This window comes from Bos indicus, chromosome 20, assembly GCF_029378745.1.
Source record: "Bos indicus isolate NIAB-ARS_2022 breed Sahiwal x Tharparkar chromosome 20, NIAB-ARS_B.indTharparkar_mat_pri_1.0, whole genome shotgun sequence".
Classification (NCBI taxonomy): domain Eukaryota; kingdom Metazoa; phylum Chordata; class Mammalia; order Artiodactyla; family Bovidae; genus Bos; species Bos indicus.
Window position 1 is genome coordinate 63,632,312 of NC_091779.1, and position 12,126 is coordinate 63,644,437.

General features: G+C 43.2%; 1 protein-coding gene across 6 annotated transcripts in view; it reads left to right on the forward strand.

The window, feature by feature from the left end:
• SEMA5A (semaphorin 5A) overlaps window positions 1–12,126 on the forward strand; it is a 572,726-nt gene that overhangs the window by 206,892 nt on the left and 353,708 nt on the right. For all 6 annotated transcript variants that reach the window (XM_070774864.1, XM_070774868.1, XM_070774863.1 and 3 more), the window contains one exon: window positions 2,596–2,790. In XM_070774864.1, coding sequence (XP_070630965.1) covers window positions 2,670–2,790 — 121 coding nt within the window. In that variant the 5' untranslated portion in view covers window positions 2,596–2,669. The remainder of the gene's footprint in view (window positions 1–2,595; window positions 2,791–12,126) is intronic.

Below are 12,126 nucleotides of genomic sequence, written 5' to 3' on the forward strand. Positions count from 1 at the left end.
AAAATTGACCACTGACTGTTCTTTGACTAAATACAGCCAGTGGCCTTCACTCTGCCTCATCAGGGTACAGCTGATGAGGTCTCTTTTTAAAGTGTGTTATATCTGTCCTCCCAGCAGCTTAATTTGGCCCCCGTGGTGCTATATTTGTGAGATGCTCTGTGTTTCTTCTGTTATTTTTGTGTGGTTACTTTTCTTTAACAACTTCTAAATAAATACTTCTCTTTAGCCAATTTTTCCCCGTCTCATGTTTCATGAGTCTGAACCACACCCATGATTTTAACCATTCTAAATATTATATGCTGTCTCTGATTCTTTTTTTTTTTTTTTCTTTTCTGAGCATCCGCCATGGATTTTCCACAGTCTGCTGCATTTCCTTGAATGTTCTCTTAGCATCTTAAACCCAACACGCACCAAACCAAATGATCATATCCTCCTCTAAAACGTCTTCTGTTGTTTTTCATATTTGGAAAAAAAAACGGCCTCACTGTCCTCAAAGGGACTTACATCCTTTGAGTCCGTCTGTGCTTTTTGCTTTCTGTTCCTCCACATTTAACAGATTGGAACAATGGCCATTTATGAGGAAGTTGGGCCAGGCTCCACTAACTGATGCCTGTGCCCTTGGGATACTTACTGGAGTCACTCAGTGGGTTTCATTCACGTGTCAGGCATCTTGGTGGGGCTGACCGGGAACCCGGACTATGTGGGAGATGATGCTAGGAGGACCTGTATGTGGTCTCTCTGGCTTGGCGGTTTCAGGGGCATTAAACTTCTGACCCCGTGTCTCAGTGCCCCAGAGGATGTGATCAAAGAGACAGGAAGTGGAAACTGCCAGTCTTTAAGGGTGAGAGCTTGGAAGCTGGGGTGTCATCACTTCTATTATATTCCGCCAAGCAGAGCAGTCAGAGAGCCAACCCAGATTCAGGGTTGCAGGGAAGGGACGCAGATCCAGCTTTCAGTGGGAGGCAGGTTGAAGAATCTATGACATCTTTAATTTTCTGGACTTCCCCTTACCCATTACATGGCGTGTTTACTGGGTTTGCCTTAATTTCTGTTGACACTGAAGCCCCCTGAAATCACAGATCCACTTATTCCTCTTCTGGACAATTGCCATAGCTTCAATTTAACTTCTCCACTTTTATGCTCTTTTTTATCCAATTTCCTGTGTGCACTCTGGAGAGAATGATCTTGTTAACATTACTTCTAATGTTAATATACTGTGGTAGGTTATTGTTATGAAAATAGAGACCTCAGAACTTAGTATCATTCACCTTCCAAATCTTAACCCAACCTGCTCTCTAAGCTGCTTCTCCCTTCTCCCCTCTACATCCTCTGGGGTCCAGATCGAGTATAGTAAACTGTTCCCAGCACGTATAGCCTGATCCTTCCTCTTACCCCATCCAGTGCGTCTTTTCATCCTCTTCTGGATTACTTCCAGAAATCTCTGTCTGTTGAAATCCTCTTTATCCTCTACAATTAAACTCAAATATGAAGTCCTCCTTGGGCCCATCCTTGATTCCCCTAAATAGCAGCGTGCTCTCTCCCCTAACTCTCACAGCACCCCAGCTTCTTTTTATGGTTTTCCAACAGCTTGGATTATCGTTATTTTTATAAGCCTATCTTATTTTAAAGCTTATTAATCTTTTAAATTATGCATGCTCTTTAAAGTCTCTCAGCTCCCAGCGCAGTAATTTCATTTCACCCAGTAGGTGCTCCGCTTAGGTTTTATTTGATTCACACTTGAGCGCTAGCCAGAAAGTTTGCAGCCAGGTCACCAGTAAGTTTCAAAGGATAAACTCACTCACTGTGGATGAGTTTTAAGAGCTGGGGGCATGATGTTAATCAGGTTATTAGGAAAGGGCAATGCTCATGGCCCTATTTAATAGGGGCTTTTGTATTTTGAAAAGGGAAGGGGAGGAATTCAGAGGGCTTCCACATACAGGTCTGTGTCTGCACAGGGAGGTAAGAATGGTGTTCCAAGGGAAAAACCAAACGATGATCAAAAGTCTTAAAGTGCATTGTTCAGGGGTGACGATGACAACTCGACAGAGCTTAAGCGTGAATATTTTCCCTTTTATAATGGATGGGTTATCTCATAAAGTCATTGGGAGGAACAGAGGTCTGGATTCAGATATATATATATATATATATATATATATATATATATATAAATGCTAAGTCGCTTCAGTTGTGTCCAACTCTGTGACTCCATGGACTGTAGCCCACCAGGCACCTCCGTCCATGGGATGCTCCAGGCAAGAATACTGGAGTGGGTTGCTATTTCCTTCTCCAGGGGATCTTCCCGACCCAGGGATGGAAGCCATGTCTCTTATGTCTCCTGCTTTGACAGGTGGGTTCTTTACCACTAGCACCACCCGGGAAGCCTGTGTGTATTTATATATATATATATATATATATATATATATATATATATATATATATATACATTTCTGAAATATCTTCCAGAAAAAGGGATGTTTTTCTAAGTACTCCAAGTCTCTCTCTTTTTTTAACTAGAGTGCTGAGGCTTTACCAAAAGGCCAACTACTGAAAACCTGAGCCCATGTTCATGAACTTGTTCTCTTCTGTGTGTTTTAGGCACTTTCCACACATGACGGGACCACGAGCTTCTGGTTAGACAAGTGCCCGGAGCTGACGGTCTCCTGCCCATCATGAAGGGACCCTGCGTCATCGCGTGGCTGTTCTCAAGCCTGGGGTGGTGGAGACTCGCCCAGCTAGAGACAGATGCGTCTCTGTGCCAGAGAGCAGAGCACCCAGTCATTTCCTATAAAGGTGAGAGTCAGGCACGCTCACATTGCAAAGGCACCATTGAAGTGCAAGTCTCATGCTTAGGATAGCAGCAGTTATCACTCTGTTATTCTGTGACTTTAGTTTAAAATCAGAGCAAAAATACGAAATCCCCCATCGCGAATATTTTGTATTTTGAAACTGAGAAGAATTCAAGCTCAGAATTATCACAGATAGAAAATCCCATCCTTGAGGCCACGTTTACTTGACAGGTGCTGTCAGCCCCCTAGGCATGTGAACCAGGGGAGAAAAATGTGGCCCATAGAAATAACAACATACCAAGCAAAACAAAAAATTCTTCACTTCAGCATTTCTCAACAAAGCCCGAGTCCTTTCACACAGCGTATGCCTTTGTCTTTACCTGGCATTGCATGGCAGACAGAATTCTTTTGCTGTCTCAAATATCTCCACAGATCTGCAGGGTCAATTGATTACTATGTGTACATGTTCTTTTATTATTTAATTCATCAAAAGTTTTTAGAGTTCTTTACCCCTCAACACTTATAGGCATTCAAGATGAAAAGTAAACTAGTCTTTGTGTCTGTCTTCAAGGAAATCACACTTATATCATGAAGCCAAGTATGATCAGACATTGTATTTTAATAATTCATCCACTAGTTTTTTATTTTTTACTATTTTGTAACTTTTGTATCACAAAAATTTTGAAATACATACAAAATTAGAATCTGTTCTAAAGTCTAAAGAACACTCAACCCTTGGATTTATTCATTCATGGCCCGTCTTTTTTCTTTTAAATCCCCACCCATGCTCCACCCACATTCACCAAATTATTTTGAAACGAATTCAAGAAATCATATAATTTTGTCATGACAGTTCAGTTCTTGAATATCAAAGATGAGGAATTCATACTACTGTAATCACACCAGAACAATCAAAAGCCCAGACGTAAACCAACGCCACGAAACTAGCAAGCGTCACGGGAGTGCTGTGAAACCCCTGATGGCCTCAGGGGTGCTCGCTCCCTGCTTTGTTAACGGTTGTGTTGAGGCAGGAATGGAATGCCGTTCGTACACTGCGGCTGGTTGGTGTATCTCTCGAGTCTCCTCATCTCTCGCTGTGTTGTGTTGTTTTTGTTGCTCCACTTGCACGTTCATTTTTAAAGAAACCTAGGTTCACTGTCCTGGAGAGTTTCCACAGTGCTTCCCATTGGTGTCATTGAGATGTTCTTCTGTCCCCATTGCTTCTGTAAACTAGGAGTGATGATGAGAGGCCACTCGGATTCAGGTATGCAGCTTTTTGTCTCTACTGTGTCAAGGATGGTGCCCTGTCCTTCACTGGGCTATGAAATAATCAGTCACTGATGATCATTCATTCATTCATTCATCTAAATCTGCTGACTCATTCATGGGTGCAAAACTAGGAGTCTTACCTTTTCCTTCTCTTCCTTCACTTAATGGCTAAGTTACTTCTACATAAAGTAACTTTCACTCCTTAACTATTTGAATTTCCTAAGGGTGCATCTGACATAGGAAAGGCAGAGTGGATGCTTATTTTTCTTTCCTGTGCCATTTTTTATACAGTCCAGTTAGTTGGTTCTCTAACATTATCCAAAGGGGACAAATAAAATGTTCTGTTTGCTTTTTTTAGAGTTATTTTTAATATATGGATTTCAATATTTGATATATTTCAATTAATTGCAGCGTTTATTCTTGTAGATGGTGCGATGATCACATTTCAAGCTTAGGGGCGGGGACGCTCTTGAGGTTGCCTCCTGAGTTTTTCTGAGACAACTCGAGTGGCCTTTGATGGCTTCATTATTCTCTGGGATAACAAGGTGCCTTTCACTCCTCTTATCCATTTCCTTCCATTGACCTGAGAAGCAGTCATTTTTATGTGATTGGAGCATAGGAGTGGCCAAAGAGAGGTCTTGTCAGTGTGCAGAGCTAAGGAAAGTGTTCTCCACAGCACACTTTGGTTCTGGATGCTTCTAGTTCATCTCGAGGACTCTAGGGATCTCTTCTGGACCTCTTCCATTCTATGTCTCTGTCTTTCTCTGCTGTGCACAGACTCCTGTCTCTGCAGGTCAGTGTAATTATTCCTCTGTCTTTTCCTGCAATACACACTCAGTTGTTTCAGAATAATGGCTGTGTGCAACTCTAGTCCTTGTTGACTACAGAAAACCCTTTCGTGTGATTTTTCTTTTATAGTCATCAGGGTGTGAATTGCACTAGATAATCGAAGCAAAATTACTGCTTTGAAATTGAAGGAATTTCAGTTTGTATGGTTGGGCCATCAACTCGAAACATAGTTAATTTCACTTTTGGTTTTTGAGATTTTTCAAAATTGACATAATTCTGTAATATTTTAAAGCCCAATTAAAGAGGGTGTTTGGAGAAACTGACTTCACTCTGTTTTCCTTACCTTGTTCCTCCTTTCTCCTTTTAGCTCACCTTTTACTTAGAGTTTATGATTTTTGTTTCTTTTTTAATATAAATAGAATTCCACACACACATATACATGTACAAATATATTCATACCCTCTTTTCTTAAAAAGTAGCATGTATACAAAAAATTCTCTCTATTGAGCATTTTTTCACATCAGGATATGCCCTGGAGTCCATGCCTCAGTAACATGGATTTATGTCACTTCTCATAGTCACATGGCTCTCATCTATGGAATGAGCTCCAGTCTATTCAACAACTCCTTACTGGGGGACGTGATCATGTATAGTGTTACAATGCACAGTACCTCCTGGAATAGTCTTTTGGTATTTTTTGCAAGTGTGCTATTGGTAGAGATGCCTGGAATTGGGATTGCTGGGTCAAAGGGTGAATGCACCTGTGGTTTTGCTAGGTCTTGCCTGATTCCCTTTCATGAGGGTTGTGCCATCTTACATTCTCCTTGTTCTTGGTATGAGTGTTTGTTTCCTACCAACCTTTCCAGTGGAGCACCCTGTTAGGCTTTGGCTTTTGGGACAACCCCAGAGTTCATCAAAGTCTTCCCAGGTGGCTCAGTGGTAAAGAACCTGCTTACCAACGCAAGAGACATGGCTTCAGTCCCTGGGTCGGGAAGATCCCCTGAAGGAGGAAATGGCAATCCACTCCAGTATTCTGCCTGGAAAATTCCACGGACAGAGAAGCATAGCAGAGACTACAGTCCACAGGGTCACAATAAGTCAGATGTGACTGAGCTACTGAGTACACGTGCATGCATAGTGCATCAGTGGTAGTCAGCATACTTTCAAACTACATTTTTAAAAGGACGTGTGGACACAGTGGGGGAGAGAGGGTAGGAAGAATTGAGGAAACAACATTGACATATATACTCTTCACGCATGCTAAGTTGCTTCAGCCGTGTCAGACTCTGAGTGCTGCCCCCACCTCAGGCCCTTATGTCCATGGGATACCAAGAGCAGGTTGCTATGCCCTCTTCCAGGGCACCTTCCTGACCCAGGGATTGAACCTGCCTGCCATCTCCTGCATTGGGAGGTAGGTTCTTTACCACTAGTGCCACCTGGGAAGCCCTGTATACTCATGTGTGAAATAGGTAAGTAGTGTAAGCTGCATTATAACAGGGAGCCCAGCCTGGTGTCTTGTGATGACCTAGAGGGGTGGGATGGGAGGGGTGAAGCAAGCTCAAAAGGGTGGGATATGTGTGTGTATATGTAGATATCTACATATACACATGTAGATATATGCATTTACACATACATATGTATATATAATTATGACTCATTCGCATTATTGTATGGCAAAAACCATCATACTGTAAAGCAATTATCCTCCAATTAATCAATCAATTAAAAAACATTTGGAGTGGATATTCAGGTGCCTATTATGTACCGGAGTCTGTGCTAAATATCAAGGAGACAGAGGTAAAAAACACAGTTCCTGTTAAGGGTTTAGAATGTCTTAAGGAATACAGACCGGAAGGGCCGTTGTGTAATGTTCTATTAAGGGTCCTCACAGAGGTGTCTTTGCCATGTGCGTGGGAGTCCAGGGAAAAGCTGTCTGAACCAGCAGCCTGGGCTTCAGAGGAGTGCTTGAGCAGAGGAGTGGCTGAGGACGCTTTCTAGGATGCTGCAGGATCACAGCTGAGTCCCAGATGACTGTGAGAATGTGTTTACGAGTCTCACGGAGGGAGCCCAGTAGGTTTTGGCAAGTGACAAGACCAGTGAGCCATGAAATCTGTTTAGATCATGGAGAGGAGGTGGAGGAAGATGAGACTTAGAGGGAAGATTTAATAATGTAGGGCCTCAGAAGGCATCTCTGGAAGGCCCCCTCTGTCTGCAAAGGCTCAGCATGGAAGGTGGAGAACGGGCAGTGGAAAGAGCCTACCCTGGGGCTGCTGCTGTGACCAAAGGGAGCCATGAAGAGGGCAGGAGGGCCTGAGCTGTGGAATGTGTAGCAGAATGTGAAGAACTGGGTGGATTCTGGAAATCTACAGAAGAGGTTGTTGATGCTTTCAAGGAGGGACCAGGAGTGCGAGCCCCAAGTTCTTGGCTGTTGCTTCCAGATGGAGTAAAGAAGGGAAGTCTAAAATGGTGAGATGAGGTTGAGAAATCTGAGTTCCTAACTGCCATCAGATGGAATTAACTAGCTGAGAGCTGGAGTCATGGGTACCAGGGAAGGAGAGGTTTTTCAAGAGGGAAGTGGCCATCAGAGTATCTGGGCCAGAAGGTAGGGTGACAGACTCACCCTGATTTCCCCCAGGCTCTTTTGGGGTGTAGCGCTGAAAGCTCCTAGAGACATCGGGAAGGTCCGCTGGGGGAGGGCATGGCCACCCACTCTTGACTGGAGAATCTCATGGACACAGGAGCCTGGTGGGCTGTGGTCCATAGCATCATAAAGAGTTGAACACGACTGAAATGACTTAGCACCTGCACTGAAAACTCTACTGTATTTTCAGAAAACTGGAACAGATGGCTACCCTCCTAGAAACTGTCAGCAATGGTGTATTCATTTCCCAGTGTTGCTGTAACCAGATACTATAAACTAGATGATTTAAAACAACAACAGCGTGGTCTCTTATAGTTCTGGACGCTGGAAGTCCAAAAACAAGATGTCAGCAGAGCTGTGCTCTCTTTGAAGGCTCCAGGGAAGACTTCTTCTTTTCCACATCCTAGCTTCTGGTGCTTGTCAGCAATCTCCTGTGTTCTTTGGCTTGTGGACTCATCACTGCAGTCCCTGAGTCTGTAGTCACATGGCATTTTCTCTGTGTAGATGTTTTTGTCTTCTCTTCTTTTTATAAAAATAGGAGCCCTGTTGAATTTAGGGCGCACCCTAACCCAGCATGACTAAATCTGAATTAATTACATCAAGATTGTATGTCCAAATAAAATCATAATCATCACAGGTTCATGAGGTTACGACTTCAGCATATCTTTTGGGTGGACATATTCAGTTCAATTCAGTTGTTCAGGCACGTCCAACTCTTTCTGACCCCATGGACTACAGCACACGAGGCTTTCCTGTCCATCACCAACTCCCAGAGCTTGCTCAAACTCATATCCATCAAGTCAGTGATGCCATCCAACCACCTCATCCTCTGCCATCCCCTTCTCCTCCTGCCTTCAATCTTTCCCCCATCAGGGTCTTTACAAGTGAGTCAGTTCTTCACGTCAGGTGGCCAAAGTATTGGAATTTCAGCTTCAGCATCAGCATCGGCATCAGTCCTTCCTATGAATATTCAGGACTGATTTCCTTGAGGATTGACTGGTTGGATCTCCTTGCAGTCCAAGGGACTCTCAAGAGTCTTCTCCAACACCACAGTTCAAAAGCATCAGTTCTTCGGTGCTCAGCTTTCTTTATAGTCCAACTCTCACATCCATATATGACTACTGGAATAATCATAGCTTTGACTAGACAGACATTTGTTGGCAAAATAATATCTCTGCTTTTTAATATGCTGTCTAAGTTGGTCATAGCTTTTCTTCCAAGGAGCAAGCGTCTTTTAATTTCATAGTTGCAGTCACCATCTGCAGTGATTTTGGAGCAAGCCAAAAAAAAAAAAAGTAAAGTCAGTCACTGTTTCCATTGTTTCCCCATCTATTTGCCATGAAGTGATGGGACCGGATGCTATGCTCTTAGTTTTCTGAATCTTGAGTTTTAAGCCAGCTTTTTCACTCTCCTCTTTCACTTTCATCAGGAGGCTCTTTAGTTCCTCTTCGCTTTCTGCCATAAGGGTAGTGTCATGTGTGGTGTCACCTACAGGACATATTCAGCCTTTAGCAAACAACATTTATCAGTGCAGCTTCAGAGCAGTGATGGGGATGAAACTACATGGTAATGAACAGAGGGATGTGTGTGAGTTGAAGGAATAGATATAAAAATAGAGAACTATTGTTTCAAGTAGGCAGGGACATGAGGATAGGGAATAGCTTTTAAGAGAGCATTACTTAATCCTCTTTAAATGGTGATGGGGAAGAGAGAAAAGACAGGGGGAGGGAATTGACTAGGCAGAGCCCCCAGGGCTGTAGGAGGGGACAGGATACGGGGCACAGGTGAGGGATTAGCTCCCAGGAAGCAGACCCAACCCCCAGGGAGCCCAGGGGAGGGAGACCGGGGGACCCAGGATGCAGGGCAGTCAGCAGGAGGGGGTTGCCTAGGACTCCATCTTCGCTGAGGAGGAGCAGGCAGGCCTTGGGCCAGGAGGATGGGGCTTTAGGAAGGAAGTGCCGTTCTTAAGAAAGGATAAGACTGTTGATCAAGAACAGACACAGAAGATTCCCCATGACTGTTCAGAGCCCAGTCGGTCCTTGAAATGGCTCCTTTTATAGCTGAGCAGGTGGCCACAGCTATGTCCCCTAAACACTTCTCTGTGCTCTCTACAAACAGTCTGAGAGAGTATAACAAAGCATGGATGAGAGAGCAATAAAGGCAGGACTGGGTCACCTTGATACTTAAGATCTTGATATTTGGGGTATATTTCAAATTTCACCATTTAGTTTTATACATTGGGGTCATTTTGCACGAGATTCTACTCTAGAAGAGTCTACAGGAACATTTCATTACAGCTAAGCACGTTTCATCAACGTCTTGATTCGATTTTCCTAGCTGAGCAGAAGATGCTGGCAGGATCTTGGTAAAATATTTGCCACTCCAGGCTCCTCTTCTCTTGTGGAGTTCATTGCATAAGAAGCCCTAACAGCTTGCTGTGTCTGCACGGTTGCTCCCTTGACTGCATGGTCTAGAATATTTACCCCGATCATGCAGTGGCTGCTAAAACACCCTGACACACGACAGACGCTTCACACTTACGTCCTTGTTGATTGCTTAAATATCTGTTCCACTAAAGAGGGGGAAAATAGTGACCCTTCAAGACAACATGTTTCTCAGCATGCTTACTGAGTCTCATAACCATCTTCCAAATGAGTTTTAAATGTTTAATGTCCACTTAAGGGGATAGTGCCACATTCTGCTTTTGTTTATTGATTAAAGTTTACCCAGCAGGCTGGCTGTTTAGAGAGCCTGAGCCAGTTATAGGAATTAGAGCAGTTTCACAGGATGCATAGGGAAAAACCCCCGCTGGAGTGAGCCATGCTGGACTCATGCTTACTTGGACTTGCAACTTTAATGTTATGACTCATTTGGAGGCCTATCTTCAGTGTCTTAGCTGACAGCACTTAGTATTTTTTTAAAAATTTTATTTGAAGTGTAGTTGATTTACAAGATTGTGTTAATTTTGGCTATACCACAGAGTGTTTCAGTTATACATATATATATACATTCCTCTTCATATTCTTTTCCATTATGGTTTATTACAGGCTGTTGAATATAATTCCCTGTGCTCTACAGTACCTTGCTGTTTATCTGTTTTATATGTGATAGTTGACATCTGCTGCTGCTGCTGCTGCTGCTAAGTCGCTTCAGTCATGTCTGACTCTGTGCGACCCCATAGACGGCAGCCCACCAGGCTCCCCCATCCCTGGGATTCTCCAGGCAAGAACACTGGAGTGGGTTGCCATTTCCTTCTCCAATGCATGAAAGTAAAAAGTGAAAGTGAAGTTGCTCAGTCATGTCCGACTCTTGGCGACCCCATGGACAGCAGCCTGCCAGGCTCCTCTGTCCATGGATTTTCCAGGCAAGAGTACTAGAATGGGGTGCCATTGCCTTCTCCGAGTTGACATCTGCTACCCCCAAATTCCCAACTTGTCCAATCCCTCCCCTCCCGCCCCCTTGGGAACTGCAGTGTCTGTTCTCTGTGAGTCTGTTTCCGTTTCATCAATAAAGGTTCAATTGTGTTGTATTTTAGATTCTACGTATAAGTGGTATCATATGGCATTTGTCTTTCTCTTTCTGACTTACTTTGCTTAGTTTGATCATCTCTAGGTTCATCCATGTTTTTGCCATGTATGATGGCTCCATACCTGTCTCAGGACTCCATACCTATCTCTCGGCCTCATGAACATCCCAGGACCATAGACATTTTCCACGAGGCTCCTTTTTCTCTCTGGGTTTTGGCTGTCTGGTGTCTAATGCCCCAGACAGGCATACAGTTTCATGATCCTGGCTGGATTCTATCTCTTCTCTTAGGATCTAGGATGCTCATTACCACACAAGGGGCCGTTGCAGGTAATTTCCAGAGTTCCTGTCAGATTTCAGAGTCTTTAAGCATGTAAACCTTGATTAAAATTGCCTCCAGTATTTCTCCCTGTTCTCCTAGTCTTATACTTGCCATTTGACCTTTATGAGTTATAATTGTGCATAATTGCATGACAGTGGCCCACTTTCTCCAAGGAAGAATTGGGAAAATTTATTTTAATTAAAATAGATTGCATAAAATTCATTTTAATATTTTCATGTGAATCTAATTAAAATATAGCAAGATACCACTTAGCATTGAAAATTGTCTTGAACTCAGTGCTTTTGTTAGTGAAAATAAAAATTTACATAAATCAATTGTGATTCTCTTTAGTTTCATAGCAGGTTATGAGTTATCCTCCTTTGAGTTTACTTATGGGGGAGAAATGTTTCCTATAGACCTCTATTATAAAAAGTCCTTTGACCTATCAATAATTTAACTCGTGTTATCATGCAAATGACTGAATATTTCTCATAGTGTAATCGCAAAGTCACATGGAGAAAATATTTGAACCTATTTGCAAGTGAAGCAACTAAGGTATACACGCACTGCCTGTTTTATGCATTGCTGCTGTTCAGTCGCTAAGTCCTGTCCAACTCTGCGACTCCGTGGACTCAGGACACCCTCAGGCACCCCTGTCCACTGTCTCCCGGAGTTTGCTCAAATTCATGCCCACTGAGTTGGTGATGTCATTCAACCATCTCATCTTCTGCTGTTCCCTTCTCCTCCTGCTGTCAACCTTTCCCAGCATCAGCGTCTTTTCTAATAAGTTGACT